General features: G+C 36.3%; 1 protein-coding gene across 1 annotated transcript in view; it reads right to left on the reverse strand.

The window, feature by feature from the left end:
- The window catches only part of WDR49 (WD repeat domain 49), a 177,407-nt gene that overhangs the window by 102,516 nt on the left and 50,086 nt on the right, over window positions 1-24,805 (reverse strand). Inside the window, exons 6-7 of the mRNA XM_054482756.1 lie at window positions 23,143-23,310; window positions 20,973-21,121 (exon numbers count right to left, since the gene is read on the reverse strand). Of these exons, the coding sequence (XP_054338731.1) occupies window positions 20,973-21,121; window positions 23,143-23,310 (317 nt within the window). The remainder of the gene's footprint in view (window positions 1-20,972; window positions 21,122-23,142; window positions 23,311-24,805) is intronic.

The raw sequence follows: 24,805 nt of genomic DNA on the forward strand, positions 1-24,805 counted from the left end.
AATTGAGCCAATATTTCCAGTGTGTTCTAATCATTACAGGTGCTATGATTTCTTTAAAGCAGCCTATTTTTGCGTTAGCTGATTAAGCCTCTCCATCATGCTTTTCACTTGCCTTGATGTCTTAATTGAGCAAAATTCTATATATTATTCCCAGGAACAAATAACCAAGCCAGATGTCTACTATCCTGTTTCCAAAAATATATTTTTTAATTAAGACTAAAATTTTTCCTATTTTTGATCTAGAGTTTCAAGTGACAATATCATTTTGAATCCTAATTTCCCATGCTGTTCTCGTGATAGTGAGTGAGTTTTTACAAGACCTGATGGTTTTGTAAGCATCTGGCATTTCCCCTGCTTGCACGTCTCTCTCCTACCGCCATGTGAAGAAGGCCCTTGATTCCCCTTCACCTTCCACCATAATTGTATGTTCCTGAGGCCTCCTTAGCCATGTGGAACTGTGAGTCAGTTCCTCACCATTCCTTTATAAATTACCCAATCTCGGGTAATTCTTTATAGCAGTGTGAAAATGGGCTACTACAGACATAGGTAGTGTTCAATAAATTTTTTTGAATTAAAGATTGTGGCTCACTCTGTCTATACCCAGATCATTGATGACAAGATCAAAGAGGATATGCCCAAGAATACAACACTCCCACAAAAAGTCCACCTCACTTCTACATATTTATTTACCCAATTGCAGATCTCACATAATCCACAATGAAATTTTATGGGACTTTTTAAAATATCTTACAGAAATAATTATGCTTCTAGCATAGGGTAATGTCTCCATTTACTCTAACTACCAGCCGTTATAACAAGCTTGAACTAACCTGGTCAGTCTCTACTTGGTAAACCACATCACCAAACCCTCTGACCCTAAGAATGTATATTCATAGAGAAAATCGGGTTTTCTTGCCAAAGATTTTTATTAAAGAACTCATTCTGGTTTTTAATCATCACTAAAAAAAAAAAAAATGCTTAAAACATTCTGGCAGCTCTCCAGGAAATGCTTATCATAAAAAACATAAATTCTGTTATAAATATAAATAGAATCAATAAGCTTTTATTTTGAATGTTACAGTTGTAAAATTAGACACATCTCGATCATTCTCAAATACTTATATTACTAATGATAATCACGTCTTCATCATTCAAAATCCTGTCTTGAATTTTGACAGGAATTATGACATGAAATTCATAATTTGTCTTGAATTATGACATGAAAACTAACTTCATGTCATAATAATAATATAGGGTATAGTTGAATACACATTGACAATAACTGCACAGTATTGATGAACTGTAATTTCTCCAGAATCATTTTTCATTGTGTTAAGTAATTTATATTGGATTTGATATTTCACTGACATTTAGTCACATAAATTATATGATAAATTAAAAACAGGTGACCCATAACCTGTCTAGTCTACAACAGGTTACTTCTTGTTGTTAGCAATTAAAACTAGAGATTTTTTTTCAGAATGTGCACGTTCGTTAATTTTTAAAATTAATGTTTACTATTCTTCTTCTGGGGAACCCTAAACTCTCTCAACTAATGATCCCACTGTCGACCTTCCATCTTTAATTCTCTAATTTTGCTTTCTGCTGAGAATTAAGCAACAGCATTGAAGTACAGCCACGAAAGCATAAAATGGGTGACGCTATATGACCTCCCTTATGTTCTTAATTTTCCCTGCCAGTGGTTCTTAAACTTGACTTTAGAAACACCTATGATGCTCGAGAAATCTCCTATGCTTTGTCCCTTTCCCAGACCGATTAAATCAGAATCTCTGAGGATGGGGCTCAGACATTAGTATTTTTTTCCCAGGCATTTCCTTTGCATTATACCTAACTTCTCTGTTTTGTTTTAAGGTCAATGATAATCTCGTTGAAAAAGAAAACTTTCCCTCAGCTTAATTAGTAATATCGCATAGCTTAGCTTTAAACCAGATAACTGCATTCCCCTTCTTTTTTAATCAGTCTACATCCTTTTAATCATAAAAGCCCACATATTAATTCAGTTTTATTAATCAAGTCCTTTGACAAAAACACTTAAATATCTAATTATTATTTGAGAATCCTGCGTTCTCACCTTCTTTTATATTCAAGTTGACTTCTGGAATAGAATTAAACCACAGTTCAGAAAGGAGTATGTTTAATTTCAATTTTCATTTCAGATATCCTAGGATTTTCTTTATTTTTAGTAGAAAAAAACAGATTCACAAACTTTTAAGCCTAAAAATTACAATGGAATAATTTTTTTAATTTGTATTATCCACAAAGTTTTATTTAAATTGATCTGTATCTATTTGCATCATTATATCTGAGAACTTGTGATATCTGTCTAAACTCAGACTTACTAAGTCAAGTCCATGAATGGGCATGTTTGGGGCTCTGTATTTCATCTTCACTTGTAGATTACCAAGAATAAGCACCTAAGTTTATGATTTTATATTAAGGCAAATAAATTTTGCCATAATTAGTAATATCATATAGCTTTTCAAATAATGATAATGACATTTTCTTGCATAATCTTTATCTTCTTTTAACCGTTAACCTTTTAGTGATGCAATATTACAAGTGAATACTGTATTATTTATATACAATAGATCTAGAAATCAATGGATTGAGACTCCAGACACCCAATCCTAGTTTTCATCCTAGTCAGTTCAGGTATGTGATTTTTATCTTTCATTTGCTCAACTTTCTGCATAAGGGGCACCTACCAGCTCTGGAATTCTGTCAAATTTGTCTACAATGTAGTCAAATTACTCAATCCATTATCTAAATACTCTAAAATAACAATATTTCAAACAAATTAAAAAAGGTACATTGTGAGGATTGAATCAAAGAAATGTAGGACATCACCATGTTTTCAGCCTAGCTTTGCTGAAGAATCCCCTACTCCCTGCCAGAGATGGACAGAATCACTATTATTCACATAGGCATCATAGAACTATAATAAATCAATAAGTAAATAATGAAATAAAGTTTTTATTCTGTGCTACAAATATTACGTTTATAAGTGGATAACTTCATAGATATAGGTAGGGGTATAAATAGATGTGTGAATGGACAGAAAATCTATTTTCAGTGCACTTTTAAATCCAAATCAGTATTATTTACATACTAGCAACATGTTTAATTCAAAGTAGTCAGAAAATAAAACAATTTGTAATTTCCTTATAAAGGCATAAAAGTGAAGGAGAAGTAGAAAACAGACTCAGATGACTCCATTTAAAGGAGACCTGCTTGGCTTTATCAAACATTTACTAACTCCTGTTATCCTGTTAGAGATAGATACAAAATAACAATAAGAAAAAAGGGAGAGTGTGTGTATGCTTCCGTGTGTGTGTGTGTGTGTGTGTGTGTGTGTGTGTGTGTGTGTATTGCTGGGGGATTTTTGAGTACAGTAGTGCAGCAGCCCAGCTCACCAGGAGCAATCCACACAAATGGATAGCCTACTTGCAGATAATAGGATAACAGGAATGGAGGGCATTGCTTTTCCTGAACACAATTTTATGTACTAACAATCTATTTATTTAGAAGTTAAGCCTCTCAGTAATCCACAAAAGCATAATCAGTAAATGCTTAAAGACAATTTTGTTCGACATGATATGTGCTAGCAGAACTATTCTACTGAATACCTTGGTTAACGTTTTTATCTTAAAGTCATATAACATTTCTTCCTTCAGAAAAGATTTTTGCTTTTTTTTTTCCCAGGACTGAAATCAAACTTAAAATATTAGTTTGAAATTAAAATCTTCTCTTCTGCTGTTTATCTTTAAATTGCTACTATAACTATTATAATAGTTATAATTTTTTTTTAGTTCTCTTCAACAGAAATGAGAGAAGACACACAGCTCTAAGACTCGAATTTCCATTATGTGTCTGTTTATTCTTTCATTGACCTTAAAAGAGGCAAAACATTTTCTAACAACTCTGAATTGTTGGGCAGAAATCTCATTGATTTCCCAGTTCTAATTTGCAATAGGCTGGACACAGTAGCTCACACCTGTAATACCAGCACTTTGGGAGGCCAAGGCAGGCAGACCGCTTGGGGTCAAGAGTTGATCTGCCTGGCCAACATGGTGAAATGACATCTCTACTAAAACTACAAAAAAGTAGCTGCACATGGTGGTGCAGGCCTGTAATTCCAGCTACATGGGAGGCTGAGGCAGGAGAATTGCTTGAGCCTGAGAAGCAGAGGTTGAGGTGAGTCAAGATCACTGCACTCCAGCCTGGGCAATAGAGCAAGACTTCGTCTCAAAACATACACACACACACACACACACACACACACACACAGAGAGAGAGAGAGAGAGAGAGACAGAGAAAGAGAGAGAGACAGAGAAACAAATTTGCAATAAATTTAACTAATGCCAACATTTCATTTAAGGTGCTTTCTTTTTTCAGGACAGAAGTTCATTTGGAGAATTTTTAAATCTCAGGTTGATTCTTTGCAATTATCATTATTCACATAACATTAAAATCTTAACAGAATTTTTGCCTTTAAAAATGTCTTTTAACTTTCAAAGATCAGAGCTCCTCTTTTAATTTACAATGTAAATTAAAACTCTTTAAATTTTAAAATTCTTTTTTTACTCAATATTTATACTAACAACTTTAAAAAAATCAAAAGCAGCTACAGCATGAGAATTCTGATTAAATTATCATTAAAAACTAGGTTTTTGTAAGGGGTCTTCCTGCTTCAAAGAAATACAGTTCTGAATAAAATATAATTTTTGGCTAGCTGTGGTGGCCACATCTGTAATCGCAGCACTTTGGGAGGCCGAGGTGGGAAAATCATTTGATGCCAGGAGCTTGAGACCAGCCTGCGCAACATACAAAGACCCTGTCTCTATAAAAAATATCCAGAAAAATAAAGCATAATTTCTGTTGCCTTGCTGGGCCTTCAGGGAGTAAGAAGCATTTCCATGGGTCCAAGGAAACAAGGGAAAAAGAAACAAACTTAAAATGGGGACAGTGAACAGCAGACATAAAGGAAAGAACTACAACCAGAAGCCTATGCCTTGGCCCAATAGCAAGGTATAGCCATTGAAGTGAGACTGTTAAACTGGACAACTGAGATGTAGAATGCAGTAGCCTCAAGACAGTAGTTTTGCACATTTATACCCTAAAGAAACAAACACAAATCTTCTCTGGAAGAAAGCATCTTCAATTTAGTTCCTCAGAATAACTATATATTAGTAACAGTAAAAAATGAGGGAACAAGAAAGACAACCAAGCATAAAAGGAAACAAGTCACTATGAGGAAGAATCACCAGAATAGCAAATATCAAATTTAGAACACAATGAACTGCAGATATTCTCATTATAAGCAAGAATGTAAAAGAATTAGGTATAACATTAAAGAGCTAAAAGCCAGAATCCCCTAAATGAACAAGCAACAAGAGACTATCCAAAATTACGAGAGTTCAAAAAAACCTTTTAGAAAATATGTTAGTTGAAATTAAAACCCAATGTATGAGTAATATAGAAAGTGGCCTCCTCTCCATTAGAAACAACCTCAAGAAAGTCAAGAATGTGATAAGAATGCCTCCTAAAATATGGAGAAAAAAATCTGAACATAGAATGGGATGTAAATTAAAGCATGCAATTTTTATGGAAGATAGTCAAAAGTGAATAAACAGAGAAATGCTGAGAGCTCTTTCTCAATATTTTAAAGATGTCAAACATTACCAAACTCAATGAATTTCAATCCAAATACTGATAGGGCTTTTCATGGGAATGGGACATTTGTACTGATCCTAAAATTTACTTGGAAGGATAATATGTTGGAGGATATATCGTTCAAATGGAAAAAGAAAAACAATAAGTAGGAATTACCCTACCTGGCTTCAAAGTACACAATAAAGAGAATGGTTAAGCCATCGTATATTAGCATAGGAAAAGACAAGTAAATTAATGGAAAGAATAAAGCATATACAAACAAATTCATGTATATTTAGTAATTCAGATGATGATAACAATGGCATTTCAAATCAGTAGGAGAGACAGATTATCCAAAAAATAACCTTAGGCAACCATTTGTAGAAAAAATCTACACAAAAATGAACCATAAAGTTAAATGTAAAAAATAATCAACAATAGAAAAAGTATTAGCAGAAAATAAAGAATATTTTTAAAATAACTTACAAATAGGAGATGTGGAAGATATTTTGTGTCTAAGCTAGACACAAATTTAGAGCCATAAAGAAAATCATTCCTTAGACTCATTTTTTTAAGTCTTGACTATCTTTTTCTTGATCGTAATAGCTTAACATTTTTTATCTTTTCTTTGTTACATACATTGCAAATATTTTGCCTCTTTAGAGCACACATTTTTAAACTTTGTTTTTTTCATTCAAAAGTTTTAAATATTTATAATATTGAGTCTAAGAAATGCTTTCCTTAGATAAATGGCATGATCAGATATTGCACAAAAATCAAGAACTATAAATGGCCAATAAATATTTGTAAAAGAAATTCACCCTAGTTTTTGTTCATCAGGTTCACACACAAAAATGAACACATTTTCACTGCTGACACGAGTATGAGAAAACAGACACTTTCGTATACCCCTGATGGGCATGCCTATTGGTACAACATTTCTTCACTGTAATAGGCAATATTTATGTAAAGCCTTTGAGATCTAATAGCATAACTTCTAGAAACTTATTACAAAAAAATTAACCTAAGAGGTCTTAAAGGGGTGCGTGTGTGTGTGTGTGTGTGTGTGTGTGTGTCATGACTAACAAAGGTAAAAAACTTAGAAACAATATCTCCTTTAATCAACAGGTGACTAAGTAGTTAAATTATGGCCATCCATACTAAGAATTGCTATATAGCCAAAAAATACAGATATATGTATATCTATGTGTCTATCTATAAAGATATCCAAGAGATACTGTTTAGGAAAAAGCAAATTGTAGAAAAATATGTGTCATATGATACCATTTACATAAAAACTAATAATAAATACTACCCTGTATTTGTTCACACTCAAAGGATAATATATATAACATTAAATAAAGTTGTATTTTATTATAATGACATATATTATTATAATACATTATTATGTATGACATATTAAGTATATAGCAAAACAATATAAGAAGATACACATCAAGGGTTGATAATAGTTATTCCTTGAGAAAGAAATGGATTTGAAGGGGAAATGATCATAAGGAATATTTACTTTTTGCACTACATGCTTCCTCATCATTTGTAATTTTTATAGGGGGGCATTAATCCATTTACTGGTGTACTTTAAATGAAAATCCTTTGTTTCTGGATGGATAGATGGAAGTCGGGGTGGGGAACAGTGTGGAATAAAGAAAAGAAGACAAATGGTAAGACAAAAGTCTGATTGTATTGTTCTTACCAACCATAGGTCTACAATATAGAAGCCAGGTTCTGAGAAAAATCAGAACCTCAAACAAAGGATTAAACCACAAACTGATTTGCTTCTGCTGACCAAATCAGGATTAGTGGCCTCAGGGAGAATAATTAGGAGTAATGAAAAAGCTGAATTAGGCCCACAGGCTGAATGTCAGTCTCCAGCAGAGAGGTTTGACATAGGCTTCAAAAATCTTTTTTACTCCCCATGGTGGTTCCTCTCCAAATGACTAAGTTACTTGCCCTCAGCAGGGCCTTACCACCAGTGACTGCCATCTCAAGAGAATCAGTTTAGGAGTTCAAAGCAAAGTACAACTGAACTCTTTAATCACCACTGGAAAATAGCAATAGAGAAGATTTCCAAAAAAGAAATGAAGTTTTAGATCATTTTTGGAGAAAATTTTGTAGATCTAAATTGCTTTGTCTACAGATCTTCTAATTCAGCAATTCATTGACCAAAACATGTTTCAACCAAAAGCTCTTGAAAACATAATGTGTTTTCATTTTTTCTAACTTAGCCCCAGTCCCATAAAATATCCAAAAGAATTTGATGGCAATAAAGCAGAGGCTTACCCTGGTGGCAGAATGCATTGTTGTTTGTTGTAAAGATGTAAAGACTGAGATCACGGTGGATTTATTAAAGTGAAATAGATTTAGACTAACATGAAAGACAACATGACGAGCTTCATTATAATGTAATGCAAACAAAACAAAAATAGAAAGATAAATTGTTTTTGGAAGAGGCCAGGTAGTCTTAGCACTGATGATAGCTGTACATAATCACCTGTGACTCTAAAGACATTTTTTCACTTGCTTTTACGTTATAAAACCTCTCGGGGAAGTCTTAATGATAAAATATCTGATACTTGTTTCATATTTATACTTGATAAAGATTCTCTTATTTAACTATAATTTATTGGGGACCTGGTATATATATGGCATAATTCCAGAAAGACATTGCCCCTAACCTTATGAATCCTATAATTTAGTTAATAGTTATACTGTTTCATATATTATATTCAACATGTATTTAATACATTAATATTTTCTAGGTCTTGGGAAACACAAAAATAAATTCAACAAATAATCTTTACCTTCAAGTAGTCAGAATCTAATGAAAAATACAATATACATATACAATGTTCCAGTATCCAAGTCAGATTGTGTTAAATTCAATAATGGAAATGAAACAAAGTACTAAAAGATCTCAAAAAGTAGGCCAGCTAAATCTAACTAGGGCATCATAAAAGGTTTCACTCAAGTTTCTTTGATACTTTAGACTCAAAGTAATATGTCTTCACTTCAAGCTGTCAACATGTAACTATTAAATAAGCACTACAAGGTGCCAAGCACTGTGATAAATACCAAGAATACAAGCTGAAAAGACACTGATCTTTTTTTTTTTTTTCACTTTTTCTTTTTTGAGACAGGGTCCCTCTCTGTCACCCAGGCTGGAGTGCAATGGCATGATCACACCTGACTGCAGCCTCAGCCTACCAGGCTCAGATGATTGTCCTACCTCAGCCTTTCAGGTAGCTGGGACTACAGGTGTGCGCCACCATGCCCACTAATTTTCGTATTTTTTGTAGAGACAGGCTTTTCCATGTTGCCTATGCTGATCTTGAACTCCTGGGCTTAAGTGATCCACCCACCTCAGCTTCCCAAAGTGTTGGTATTATAAGCGTGAGGCACCACGCCAGCCCTGTTTTTCATTTTTTCTAATTAATTTTTTTATTTTGGTGGGTACAGAGTAGGTGTATATATTTATTGATTACATGAGATATTCTGATACAGATATGCATTGCATAATAATCACATCAGGGTAAATAGAGTAGCTATCACCTCAAGCATTTATCCTGTGTGTTACAAGCAATCCAATTATATTATGTTAGATATTGTAAATGTACAATTAAACTATTTTTTACTATAGTCACTCTGTTGTGCTAGCAAATACTAGGTCCTCTTAATTCTTTCTATTTTTTATACCCATTAACCATACCCACTTCCTCTCCAACCTCCCCCACCACTACCCTTCCCAGCCTCTAATAACCATTCTTCTTCTATCTCCATCAGTTCAATTGTTTCAATTTTTAGCTCCCACAAATAAGTGAGAACACATAAAGTTTGTCTTTCTCTAACTCGCTTATTTCACTCAGCATAATGACCTCCAGTTCCAACCATGTTATTGCAAATGACAGGATCTTACTCTTTTTTATGACTGAGTAGTACTCTACTGTTTGTAAATACCACATTTTCTTAATCCATTTATCTTTTGATGGACACTTGGGTTGCTTCCTAATCTTGGCTATTGTTAACAGTGCTGCAATAAACATGGAAGTGCAGATATCTATACGATATACTGATTTCTTTTGTTTGGGGTATATACCTAGTAGTGGGAATGCTGGATCATAGGGCAGCTCAATTTTTAGCTCTATTATAGTGGTTTACCAATTTACATTCCTACCAACAATGCATGAGAGTACCGTTTTATCCACATCCTCACCAGCATTTGTTATTGCCTGTCTTTTGGATATAAGCCATTTTTAACTGGGGTAACATGACATCTCATTGTAATTTTGATTTGCATTTCTCTGATAATAAATAATATCGAGCACCTTTTCATATGCCTGTTTGCCATTTGTCTTCTTTTGAGAAATGTCTGTTCAGGTATTTAGCCCATTTTTAATCAGATTATTAGATTTTTTTTCCTAGAGTTGTTTGAGCTCCTTGTATATTCTGGTTATTAATCCCTTGTCAGATGGATAGTTTGTAAATATTTTCTCCCGTTCTGTGGGTTGTTTCTTCACTTTATTGATTGTATACTTTGCTGCTGCGCAGAAGCATTTTAACTTAATGTGATCCCACTCATCCATTTTTTCTTCAATTGCCTGTGCTTGTGGGGTATTGCTCAAGAAATTTTTGCCTAGTCCAATATTCTGGACAGTTTCTCCAATGTTTTTATTTAGCAGATTCATAGTTTGAGGTATTAGATTTAAATCTATAATCAATTTGGATTTAATTTTTGTATATGACAAGATTTAGGTGTCTAATATTATCTTCTGCATATAGATATTCAATTTACCCAGCACCATTTATTGAAGAAACTGTCTTTTCCTCAATATATGTTCTTGGCACCACTGTCTAAAATGAATTCACTGTAGATGTATGGATTTATTTCTGGATTCTCCATTCTATTCCACTGGTCTATGTATTTGTTTTTATGCCAGTGTCATGATGTTTTGGTTACTATAGCTCCATAGTATAATTTGAAGTCAGTTAGTGTGATTCCTTCACTTTTGTTCTGTTTGCTTAGGATAGCCTTGGCTATTCTGGGTCTTCTGTGATTTCACATAAATTTTAGGATTGTTTTTCCTATTTCTGTGAAGAATGTCATTGGTATTTTGATAGGGATTGCATTAAATCTGTATATTGCTTTGGTAATATGGACATTTTAACAATATTTATTCTTCCAGACCATGAACATGGAATACCTTTCCATTTTTGTAGCTTCTTCAATGTCTTGCATTAATGTTTTATACTTTTCATCATACAAATCCTTCACTCTTTTTGTTAAGTTTATTCCTAGATATTTAATTTTATTTGTAGCTATTCTAAACGGGATTACTTTCTTGATTTTCAGATTGTTGTTGGCATATAGAAATGCAACTGATTATGTTGATTTTGTATCCTGCAACTTTACTGAATTTGCTCACCATTCTAATGTTCTTTGGTGGAGTGGTTTTTCCAAATACAAGATTTTATTATCTGCAAATAAGGATAATGTGCCTTCTTCCTTTCCAATTTGGACGCCCTTTTTATATTTCTTTGTCTGATTATTCTAGCTAGGACTTACAGTACTATATTGAATAACATAGTGGGCATTCTCCAGATCTTAGATAGGAGGCTTTCAACTTTCTCCCATTTCAATACGATATTAGCTGTTGGTCTTTTATATATGGCTTTTATTATGTTGAGTTATGTTTCTTCTATATCAAAACTTTTTGAGTTTTTTAAATCATGAAGATATGTGGAATTTTATCAAATGCTTTTTCAGAATCAATTGAAATGATTATTTAGTTTTTGTCCTTCATTCCATTGACATCATGTATCAAATTGATTGATTTGCATATGTGGAACCATTCTTGCATCCTTGGGATAAATCCCAAGTGGTCATAATGAATGATCTTTTAAATGTGTTGTTGAATTTGGATTGAGAGTATTTTGTTGAGGATTTTTGCATCAATGTTCATGAGGGCTATCTGCCTGTGGTTTTCTTTTCTGATGTGTCTGTGTCTGGTTTTGGTATCAGGGTAATAATAGTTTTGTAGAATGAGTTTGGAAGTATTCCTTCCTCCTTTACTTTGTGGAATAGTTTGAGTAGGATTGGTACCAGTTCTTCTTTTAATGTTTGGTAAAATTCAGCAGCAAAGCCCTTGGGTCCTGGGCTTTTTGTTGTTGAGAGGCTTTTAACTGTGGCTTCAGTCTCATTACTTGTTATTAGTCTGTTCAGGCTTTGAAAATTTTTATGATTCAATCTTGGTAGTTTGTATATGTCTAGGAATTTATCCATTTCTTCCAGATTTGTCAAATTATTAACACGTAGTGGTTCATAGAAGCCATTAATAATCATTTGAATTTCAGTGGTGTCAGTAATAATATGTCCTTTTTCATCTGTACTTTTATTTATTTTATTTGGGTTTTCTCTCTTTTTTTTTCTGGCTGGAAAGTTAGTCTGGCTAAGTTAGTCTGGCTAAAGTTTTGTCAATTTTGTTTATCTTTTCCAAAACCAACTTTTCATTTCATTGATCTTTGTATTCTTTCTTCATTTCAACTTCATTTATCTCTGCTCTGATCTTTATTTTTTCTTCTACAGATTTGGGGTTTGGTTTGTTCCTGTTTTTCGAATTATTTAAGAGGCACCATTAGGTTGTTTATTTGAAGTTTTTTCTCTTTTTTGATGACAGCTATAAACTTCTCTTTTAGTACTCCTCTTACTGTATCCCATAGGTTTTGGTATGCCATGTTTCCATTGTCATTTGTTTCAAGTAATTTTTCAATTTCCTTCTTAGTTTCTTTATTGACACACTGGTCATTCCGGAGAATATTGTTTAATTTCCATGTATTTGTACAATTTTCAAAATTACTCTTGTTATTGATGTCTAGTTTTAGTACCTTGTGATTAGAGAAGAAGCTTGATATTATTTAAATTTTTTGAATGTTTTAAGACTTGTTTTGTGACCTAACATATGGTCTATCTCTGAGAATGATTCATGTAGTCAGAAAAAGATTTTGTATTCTTCAGCAGTTGGATGAAATGTTCTATAAATATCTATTAGGTCCATTTATTCTATAGTGCAAAGTCTGATGTTTCTTTGTTGATTTTCTGTCTGGAAGACCTCAATGCTGAAAAACAGGTGTTGATGTCTCCAGCTATTGTTGTATTGTGGTCTATCTCTCTATTTAAGTCTAATAAAATTTGCTTTATATATCTGGGTGCTCCCGTTTGGGGTACAAATATATTTACAATTGTTATATTCTCTTGCTGAACTAATTCATTTATCATTATATAATGATTTCTTTGTCCCTTATAGGTTTGGCCTGAAATCTATTTTGTGTGATATGAATATAGGGACTCCTGTTCTTCTTTGTATTCCATTGGCATGGAATATCATTTTTCCTTCCTTTATTTTCAGTCAGTGTGTGTCTTTATAGGTTAAGTATGTTTCTTGTAGGCAATAGATAATTGGGTCTTGTTATTTTTTTATCCAATCACTCTGCTATGTCCTTTGATTGGAGAGTTTAGTCCATTAACATTCAATGCTATTATTGATAAGTAAAGACTTACTTCTGCCATTTTGTTATTTGTTTTCTGGTTGTCTTCTGGTCTTCTCTTCCTTCTTTATTTCCTTCCTGTCTTCCTTATAGTAAACGTGATTATCACTGGTCATATGATTTAGTTTCTTGCTTTGTATTTTTTGTGTATTCCTTGTATGTTATTTTAGTTTGAGGTTACCATGAGGCTTGAAAATACTATCTTATAATCCGTTATTTTAAACTGATAGCAACTTAACACTGTTCATATAAACAAACCAACAAGCAAAAAGAAAACTAATAAAGACCCTATATCTTAACTTCATCCTCCTTAACTTTTTAACTTTCTGTTGTTTCTATTTATATCTTATTGTACTGTCTATGTCTTGAAAAGTTATTGTAGTTATTTTTGATTAGTTCATCATTTAATCTTTCTACTCCAGATAACAATAGCTTACACAGCACAGTTACAGGGTTATATTCTGTGGGTTTTTTTTGTGTACTTACTATTACCACTGAGTTTTGTACCGTTAGATGATTTCTTTTTCTTTTTCTTTCTTTCTTTTTTTTTTTGAGATGGAGTCTCACCCTGTTGCCAAGCTGGAGTGCAGTAGCACCATCTCAGCTCACTGAAACCTCCACCTCCTGGGTTCAAGAGATTCTCCTGCCTCAGCCTCCTGAGTAGCTGGGACTACAGGTGCACACCACCACGCCCAGCTAATTTTTGTATTTTTAGTAGAGATGGGGTTTCACCATGTTGGCCAGGATGGTCTCCATCTTTTGACCTCACAATCCTCCCACGTTGGTCTCCCAAAGTGCTGGGATTACAGGCATGAGAAACTGCTCCCGGCTAGATGATTTATTATTGCTAAATAACATTCCTTTCTTTCAGATTGAAGAACTCCCTCTAGCACTTCTTGTAGGACAGTTCCAGTATTAATGAAATCCTTCAGCTTTTATTTGTCTGGTAAGGTCTTTATTTCTCCATGTTTGAAGGATATTTTTGCAAGATATAGTTATTTTCCTTCAGAACTTTAAATATGTCATGCTATTCTCTCCTGGCCTGTAAGATTTCCCTGAAAATTTTGCTGCCGGACATATTGAAGCTCTGTTTTATGTTATTTGTTTCTTTTCTCTTGCTGCCCTTAGGATTCTTTCTTTATCCTTGACCTTTGGGAGTTTGATTATTAAATGCCTCAAGTTAGTATTCTTTGGGTTAAATCAGCTTGGTGTTCTATAACCTTCTTGTATTTGGACATTGATATGTTTTGCTAGGTTTAGGAATTCTCTGTTATTATCCCTTTGAATAAACTTTCTACCTTGTTTCTCTCTCAACCTCCTCTTTAAGTCCAAAAACTCTTAGATTTGCCTTGTTGAGACGTTTTCTAGATCTTGTAGGTGTGCTTCATTCATTTTTATTCTTTTTTCTTTTGCCTCCTCTGACTACATTTCTAAATATCCTGTCTTCAAGCTCACTAATTCCTTCTTCTGCTTGATTGATTCTGCTATTAAAACACTGACACATTCTTCAGTTTGTCAATTTCGTTTTTCAACTTTAGAATTTCTGCTTTTTTTTTAATAATGTTAATCTCTTTGTTAAATTTATCTGATAGAATTCTGAATTCCTTCTCTGTGTTATCTTGAATATCTTTGAGTTTCCTCAACTCAGCTATTTTGAATTCTCCTTCTGAATGGTCACATATCTCTGTTTCTCCAGGATGTGTTATTGTGCCTTATTTAGTTCATTTAGTGAGGTCATGTTTTCCTGGATGGTGTTGATATTAGTAGGTGCTCTTTGGTGTCTGGGCATTGAAGAGTTAGGTGTTTATTGTAGTCTTCTCTGTCTTGTCTTATTTGTAGCTATCTGATATGGTTGGCTCTGCGTTCCGACCCAAATCTCATCTCAAATTGTAATCCCCATGTGCTGAGGGAAGGACCTAGTTGTAGGTGACTGGATCAAGGGGGAGGTTCCCTCATGCTGTTCTCATGATAGTGAGGGAGTTGTCACAAGATCTGATGGTTTAAAAGGGTGTGGTGGGTCCCCCATCTCGTTCTGCCTCTCCTGCTATCATGTAAGATGTGCCTTCCTTCCCCTTCACCTTCTTCCATGATTTTAGTTTCCTGAAGTCTCCCCAGCCATGGGCAACTGTGAGCCAATGAAACCTCTTTTCTTTATGAGTTACCCAGTCTCAGGTACTTCCTTGTAGCAATGTGAGAACAAAGTAATACAGAAAATTGGCACTGGGAGAGTGGAGTGCTGCTATAAAGATACCTGGAAATGTGGAAGCAACATTGGAACTGGGTAACGGGCAAAAGTTGGAAAGTTTGAAGGGCTCATAAGAAGACAGGAAGATGTGGAAACATTTGGGACTTCTTAGAAACTTGTCAAATTGTTTTGACCAAAATGCTGATAGTGATATGGACAATGAAGTTCATGCTGAGGTGGTCTCAGATGGAGATGAGGACCTTATTGGGAACTGGAGCAAAGGTCACTCTTCCTATTCTTTACCAAAGAGACTGGTGGCATTTTGCCCTTGCCCTAGAGATCTGTAGAACTTTGAACTTGAGAGAGAAGATTTAGGGTATCCGGCAGAAGACATTTCAAAGCAGTAAAGCATTCAAGATGTGACCTGGCTTTTTCTGAAAGCGTACAGTCATATTCATTCCCAAAGGGATGGTCTGAAGTTGGAAACTGTGTTTAAAGGGAAGCAGAACATAAAAGTTTGGAAAATTTGCAACCTAATCATGTGGTAGAAAAGCAAAACCCATTTTTTAGGGAAAAATTCAAGCTGGCTGCAGAAATTTACATAAGTAACAAGGAGCCAAATGTTAATAGCCAAGACAATGGGGAAAATGTCTCCAGGGCTTTTCAGAGATCTTCGTCACAGGCCCAAAGGCCTAGGAGGGAAAAATGGTTTCATGGGCCTGGCCCAGGGTCCTGCTGCCTCTGTGCAGCCTCAGGGAATGGTACCCTGCATCCCAACTGCTCCAGCTCCAGCCTTGGCTAAAAGGGGCCAAGGTACAGCTAGGGCTGTGACTTCAAAGGGTGCAAGCTCCAAGCACTGGCAGCTTCCACATGGTGTTGAGCCTGTGGGTGCACAGAAGACAAGAGTTGAGCTTTAGGAGCCTCTGCCCAGATTTCAGAGGATGTACAAAAATGCCTGGATGTCCAAGCAGAAGTTGGCTGCAGGGAGCCCTCATGAAAACCTCTGGTAAGGCAGTTCAGAGGGGAAATGTGGGGTTGGAGCTCCCACAGAGAGTCCTCCTGGGGCACTGACTAGTGGATCTGTTAGAAGAGGGCTACCATCCTCTAGACTCCAGAAGGGTGGATCCACTGACAGCTTGTGTCATGCACCTGAAAAAGCCACACACACTCAACACCAGCTTGTAAAAGCAGCCACAAGGACTGTACCCTGCAGAGCCCCAGGAGCTAATCTGCTGAAGGCCAGGGAGCCCACCCCTTGCTTTAGCATGCCCTGTATGTGAGACATGGAGTAAAAGGAAATTTTGGAACTTTAAGGTTCAGTGACTGTCTTGCTGGGTTTCAGACTTGCATGACGCTTGTAGCCCCTTTTTTGTGGCCAATTTCTCCCTTTTGGAATGGTAACATTTACTCAATGCCTGTATCCCCACTGTATCTTGGAAATAACTAAATTGCTTTGGCTTTTGCAGGTTCATAGGCAGAAGGGACTTTGACTTTGGACTTAGGCTTTTGGGTTAACATTGAAATGAGTTAAGACTTTGGGGGACCATTGGAAAGGCATGATTGTGTTTTGAAATGTGAGAAGGTTGGGCTGGGGACAGTGGTTTTCACCTGTAATCCCAGCACTTTGGGAGGCCAAGGCAGGCAGATCACGAGGTCAGGAGATCGAGACCATCTTGGCTAACATGGTGAACCCCATCTTTACTAAAAATACACAGAATTAGCTGGGCATGGTGGCAGGCACCTGTAGTCTCAGCTACTCTGGAGACTGAGGTAGGAGAATTGCTTGAACCTGGGAGGCAGAGGTTGCAGTGAGCCGAGATCACACCACTGCACTCCAGCCTGGGTGACAGAGCAAGACTCCATCTAAAAAAAAAAAAAAGAAAGAAAGAAAGAAAAGAAAAGAAAAGAAAAAAGAAGGACATAAGATTTGGGAGGGGCCAGGGTGGAATGACTTGATGTGGCTCTGTGTCCCCACCCAAATCTCATCTCAAATTGTAATCCCCATGTGTCAAGGTAGGGAGGTGATTCGATCATTGGGGCAGTTTCCTCATGCTGTTCTCATGATAGTAAGTGAGTTCTCATGAGATCTTATTGTTTAAAAGTGTATGGTGGTTCCCCCACCCCACTCTCTTTCTCCTGCTGCCATGAAAGATGTGCCTTGCTTCCCCTTCACCTTCCACCGTGATCGTAAGCTTCCTGAGGGCTCCCCAGTCATGTGGAAACATGAATCAATTAAACTTCTTTTTTTTATAAATTACCCAGTCTCATAGTTCTCTGTAGCAGTGTGAAAATGGACTAATACATTTTCTGAGAGGCTTTCCAGATATTTGAAAGGACTTGAGTGTTGTGATACAGCTGTATCTTCATTAGGGAGCACCCCAAACCCAGTAATGCTGTAGTTCTTGCAGACTCATAACGGTCCCAGTTTGGAATCTTGGATAAAATCCAGAAGTGTCCAGATTACTAGACAGGCTCTTATTCTCTCCCCTTACTTTCTACCAAACAAATAGAGTCTCTCTGTCTCTATTCTAAGCCACTTGGGGCTGACAGTGGAGTGACACAGGCACTTATGTGGCCATCACCACTGAGACTGCTGGGTCAGATATGAAGCCAGCACAGCACTGGGTCTTGCCAAAGGCCTGCTGAACCACTACCTGGCTACCACCTATGTTTTCCCAAGGCTCTGGGGCTCTATGGTCAGCAGGTGGTTAAGCAGACAGCCTTGTGTCCTTCCCTTCAGGGCAGTTAGTTCCCTCAGGTCCCAGGCAGGTCCAGAGATGCTGTCCAGGAACCAGGGCTATAGTCCGAAACCTTAGAAATCTACTCGGTGTTCTATTTTACTGTGACTGAACTGGCACTCAAACCACAAAATTCAGTTCTTCCCACTCTTCCCTCCGGTTTTCACAGGCAGAGGAGCCTCACTTCATGACCACCACCACCACCGTCCCTTGGGGAGAACTGCCACACTACTGCCATTGTTCACTTAAGGATTAAGGCTCTTCAGTCAGCTTGTGGTGAAGTCGGCCAAGCCTGAGATTCACCCTTCAGGGCAGTGGGCTCCCCTATGGCTCAGGGCATGTCAAGAAATGCTGTCCAAGGGCCAACGCCTAGAATCATGGACCCGCTTGGTGCTCTATCTCACTATGGTTGATCTGGTACCTAAGGTGCTAGACAAAAATCACCTTTACTTAACTTCTGCTTTTCTCAAATAGAAGTGTCTCACTGTAGCCACCACAGATAGTAATATTCCATGTCTCACCTGAAGTCAACACATCTAAGTCTCACCCAAGTTCCATGGTGTACTATCTGGGTATCCCTGCTGGTTATTTAGAGCTCAAGGACTCTTTAGTCAACAAGTGATGGGTCCTTCCAGAACTCGGTCCTTTCCTTAAGGTAGTGGGTTCCCTTCTGGCCCAGGATATGTCTAGAAATGTTATCTGGGAGCTAGGGCCTGGAAGGGGGGCACCTCACAATTCTGACCAGGGACCTATCTTATTGTGGCTGTGCTGGTATCCAAGACGCAAGACAAAAGTCCTCTTTACTCATTACTTTCCTCTCCTCAAGTGGAAGGAAGGGGTCTCTTTTAAAGTTGTGAATTGTGCCGCCTGGGGTTGGGGGAGTCGTGGTACAAGCACTCCTTTAGCTGCCCTGGCTGGTATCTCAGTAAGTCATGTCCCCCCACCCTTCCCCCAAGTCTACTGGCTTCTAGCCCATCTCAGGCACTACGACTCACCTAGGAGTTGCAGTCTTTGTGGTCCATGCCACACAGACACTGCAGTGGGAAAAGGGAAGGGGTGGCATTGGTAATTGGAGACTGTATTTCCTACCTTCTTTGGTGATCTTTTCAGTTAAAACCAGGTACTGTGAGTGCTCACCTGATTTTTTTGGTTCTTATGAAGGTGTTTTTGTGTATGTGTAGATAGTTGTTAAATTTGGTGTTCGTATTGGGGGAGACCATTGGTGGGGCCTTCTGTGTCATGATCTTGCTCCTTCCCTATTTTACATTTTCAATACTGATGCATCTTAAGAAAGCAAACTAACAATATCAGTACAGTATGATACACGCTGTAATGAGAGACACACAAATGCAACAGGAGCACACAGAAAGAAACACCTACATCGGCATAAGAGACTTCAAAAAGTCTAAAATGTGGAGGATAAATAGGCATCTGCCAATTAATAGAAGACAGGGAATTGAAGGCAGAAGGAAGAGCATCTTGCAAAGCCATGAAACTGCATGGTAAGAAAAGATAATAATTTGATATGACTGGAGCATTAAATGAATTTGAAAGAGAAAAGCGGGAAGTGAAGTGGGGCTAGTAGATGGGGGGAGCTTTGTATAAAAGTTTAAGAATTTTACAGTAAATATTTAAATAGAGGGCAGAGATGAAGGACTGAAGAATTTTTCTGCAAGCTACTTGCAAATTCGCAGAATGGAGGGCGGAGTAGAGTCAGATCAATCTGAAAATAGAGAGATATATTAGAAAACCTTTGCAGTACTTTGAGGAAAAGAAGATAAGATTTTGAATTAAGCAGTAGCAACTGAGAAGGAGAGGTGAAACTGATAAACATATTTTGATGGTAAAATCAACAGAAATTGGCAGCTGATTGTTGAAATTCAAGAAAAAGTTTACATGCTAGGTAATACAGTAAAATAACTAAGTTTGGTAGAATTTATGGTGGTTACTTTTGGTAGAAGTTTTGGTAGAATTTATGGGGTGTGGCTAAGGAGTTGAAGATGAATTTCTATGTAATTTATATTTGCATATATTTTAGCATACAACAAAAATTTGTATTCACTCAAAAAGTCTCAAAGACTATCATCAATATACTTTATATGCACCCTCCTCTTCATAACCAACTATCTTGAAATCTATCATGTTAACTGGATCTTTAAGTTGGGCATTAAGTAAGATTGAAGCTTTACCAAGCAACAAAATTCAAGACTCTTAGAGATGAAGAAATTTGCCTAAGTGGATATAAGTAATAAATAGTGTTGTCAGGATTCAACCTGGACTCTATGGCTCTAGTGCCATATTTTTTTCTGCCATATTTAAAATATCCCATCAATATCATAAAACAGAAATGAACTGATACATTTAATTAAAAGGTTTTTAACGTACTTGATGTTCTTCAGATTAACTGCAATTTTTAATTAACTGAGTCTCTTCAATATCAAAGCAATAGTATCTCATTGCCTATGCCTGGCCTTTATCTTATCAAAGCAACATTTCATTTTCTGTTTTTTCTGTTGAATTTGTGAGAACATTGGAAGCTGTCAAGGTGTGACATATTGAGAGCCCAATAAAGATTAAATCCCTGAGTACATGATTTGAAAAAATTTAATGAAATACTTTGCCCAGTTGTCTAGGACTACTGTTAAGTAACCATCAACCAACACCTTTTCCAAATATAGAGTTCCAAAAACATAAGTAGCTAGCCAGTATATTTTAAAAACTGACACGATCTCTCAGAGAAATTCAGATCCCAGAGTTGATTTGGGTAAGAACCGGGGAAGCAAAACTAAATTAATTAAAAGCACAATGTTACTTACTTTATCCTTGGAGAAGCTGAAAAGTTGTTTTCTTTCCACAAAGAATTGGACGGCTATTACACTGGCTGAGTGGCCCCAAAGGACACCCACTGGTTTAGAGACAACATAGGGATTCCAAAGGCAAACTTTATTGTTAATGCCAGCAGTTGCTAATCAGAATTAGAAAGAAAAAAAATGTTTTTAATAGCATGAAGAGCCCACAGCATTTTCTTTGTGAAATGAATTTACCATATAACTGTAGCTTGATAAATGTCAACTGTAGGTTGACTAACGCACCCTGTTTTGCCATTGTCTAACTAGACCAGGCTAATAGGGCATGAGTTCTGTCAATAGAAATAGTTGAAATGGAGGGAGTAGGGAAGAAAAAATTTGTAAAGGGGAAAAGGCTATGTATGAGGTGAAATAAAACATATAGTCCCATTTAAAAACCAACAAACAGCCTAACCAGGAGGGTACAGAATCCTTCTTCCTAACCCTGATATTTCCCCTCTCCAGCCAGCTTAGCCTAGAAATGTAGACAGTGTTAAAGTTATCCCAGGAGTAAGAAAGAAAGAAAACAATGTTGAAAGTTCACAAATTAATTAAAAACTATAAAAACATAAATTATCAAATAATCAAGTACAGTCATGCATTTCATAACATTTCAACCAACAACATATAGCATATACGGATATGGTCCCATGAGACTATAATATGGTATTTTTACTGTACCTTTTATATGTTTAGATACATAAATACCATTGTGTTACAAGTGCCTATAGTATTTAGTAAGTCTCATGCTATAGAAGTTTGTAGCCTAGGAGCAATAGGCTATAGCATATAGCTCAGGTGTGTAGTAGGCTACACCATCTCTGTGTAAGTACACTCTATGATGTTCACCCAATGGAAAATCACCTAATGATGCCTTTCTGTCTCCATCATTAAGCAATGTATGACTGTATGTGCAAGCAAAAAAGCAGCACAAATATACTTTTGACCTGCTTTATTAATGGAAGAAGATATTTTTGAACATCAATCAGTTATATTTAGGGAGCTCTTCAAGAGCAGGAAATGTTGTATCTATTCAATACAACACAATACTCTTTGTTGCTTCCTAGTTTAGGGCCAGTTGTGGAGCTGAACTTAGTCATCCTTATTTTTTCCAGCACTATAGGAGGTACAAAGTAATTATTGTTATACAGAGATTGAAATGCTTAACCAATCAAATTAGTTTCTATTTGAGTCCTTGCCAAAATGGGTCACCAACTCCTCTATCCTTCTCTAATAAATCTACAGTACTCCTTGAAGATCTGATGTTGGCATATACATGAATTCATATTCAAGGTATCTGTTACTGTGATTGTCAGGTATTATTTTGGGAATTTTATGGACACAGCTCCTTAGCTAATATTAATAATCTTCATATGAATGACAACTATTGAATGTGAGTTAATATGACCCATTCTGTAGACCATGTGTATGCTCTGTAACTACCCTATTAACTTTTCAATAATACATCTATACCTCATTTTTATAATGTTCGAACAAATATCATACATCAAATTATCAGCTTTCATAATGTCTACATTTTTAATTTAAATAATGCCTGAGAAACTTTATATTTCCTCAGCTAAAATATACTTTTTTTACATCAAAAGAACTCCCCTCTAGTAAACAAACCTTGGATAATCTGAACATTTTCAAAAATCATTAGAGATTGTATTCTGAAAGGTAATTGAAAAACACTCTACATTTTGCAGTTCTCTTGTGTATGGATGTGTGTGTGTGTGTGTACACATGTGCATGCACTGGTAGTGGTAGCTGTAGTAGTAACAACGAAAAAATGCATTTGTTTGGGTGGAGCATTTGGTGGTGTTAGGAAGATGGCAGAATGGCAGATGCTGCACAAACTATCTTCCTTCTCTATATCATTTTACACCCTTCACCACTTGTAATAAAAAAAACTCATTAAAGCATTGGGCACTTTCTCATATTTTTACCTCAATGTAGTTTATATACACTGCACATCATAATGCATCATTATCAGACATTCTCAGGCAATACAATGTGAGCTGCTCAAGATTGTCTCTATAGCAATACAGCAACAAGGTGGAAAAGGCTCCATGCATACAAATATGCTTCCCAGACTATTTATGAGGCCCTCATAGTTATCATGATTTATTTTACCTACCAATTAAATTGAGCCAAGAGTGATAATCAAAAGCATGAATGCCCTGGGCAATGTTGAAGGATGTCATATTAAGATGCTTTTTTGATTTCTCTCTCCAAGCCAGCACCACACTATTTGTATTGCTGGTTGTACTGGAAATGATAGCATCTAAAGATGCATTGTAAGTAACTGATAAAAAATTAAAGAGAAAAACAATCTTTAGTTGATTCTTAACAACATATTAGTAAAATGGAGCTGTTTTAATATGGAAAGTTAAAAATTAAACTCAGACTATGACGATACAAACTGATACTTTAAAAACACCTCACAAACCCCTTCTCCCACCTCCCACAAAAGAATTCCATTGAGAAGTTACAGGAAATTCTACATTCTGACTTTTCCCCCAATCTAGGGATACCTTGAATTTTTAAAAATTGGAACACATGGCACGAAACAATGTTAATCACAATAATCATATGGGGTTCTGAAGCTGTAAGATGAGTAATTGGCCAAATTCCTATGTTCTTTCTCCTGGGTCTGGGGCAAGCAAACAGGAGCTTATCAACCATCTGCTGCTCCCCAAAGGTCCAGCTCATGCCTAAACAATGGTTTATTTAAATTTTGACTGATCTAAAATGTTGGAGAGTGAAATGGCCAGGACTCAACTCCTTGCCAAGATTCACAAACACAGCTACAGACTCAGGTCAAAGTGGCTCTTCCTGCATTCCTGATGAGCCAGTGCCAGACACTGTGGAGCAAATTCACACTTTCCAAGCAAGGATAAAGATCCTACTACCTTTTGTCAGGAGAACCTTGCCATTACTCTCAGATCCACAGGCTCCAGAAGGCCAATGAATAGCCATGGCTGCTCTTTGATCAACTTGAAACCACCATGCCCTCTGTGGTTAGACAGAAGTTCTCTTTGTCATTGTGCTCAATTATTTGTGTCCCACAGTTGGAGGATTTCTGGTTTGACCTCAGGATCAAATTTCTACCCCACACAAAGGGGGATGTTGTTGCTTTATAAAGCTTAAGGGAAGTTTTTTTTAGTAGAATGACTCAGAAATATTTGTGATCAATTTATTACGTAGAATCAGGAGTAACATATTGCGGGGAGTCAATTCTCAATGGATTGCTAGCATTTCTGCACTTCTTGTGAAGCTAAGAACTCACTGCCTTTTGTTCCGGATTATCTTTCCAAAGAGTCTTGTTTGCATAGCAAACAGCCATAGAATGTAGAGATAATGTCTCCCTTTGCCCAGAATAATAAAGATAATGTCTTCCTCTGGAGCGAAAGTTAGGCATGCCTCCTGTCCAACATAAACGATTCAGATTCCTTAAGTTTGGGGTTCCTTTACTGTAATGGAATACAGTGCATGTGCACTGGGCCCATCTGCATTGCCTCTGTGGACTTGATGGCCAGGGGAACTGAAATAAATGTGATAATATTTATGCTGCTTGCTTTCCTGAGAATAATAGTCTTTTTTTCTCTCTGACATGGAAGTCTTATGTCCTCTGTCATTGTAAGATTTTTAACATTTCTCTATCCAAGTAAGCATCACAATATTTGTATTGCTCATTATGCTGGAAATGGCAAGCTAACTTGTTAATAGCTAACTTGAAAATAACATAAAAGTTTAGACCCTTGACAGTTCTTAATGGGCACTGCTACGGTCTGAATGTT

The sequence above is a fragment of the Pongo pygmaeus genome, chromosome 2, assembly GCF_028885625.2.
Source record: "Pongo pygmaeus isolate AG05252 chromosome 2, NHGRI_mPonPyg2-v2.0_pri, whole genome shotgun sequence".
Lineage (NCBI taxonomy): Eukaryota > Metazoa > Chordata > Mammalia > Primates > Hominidae > Pongo > Pongo pygmaeus.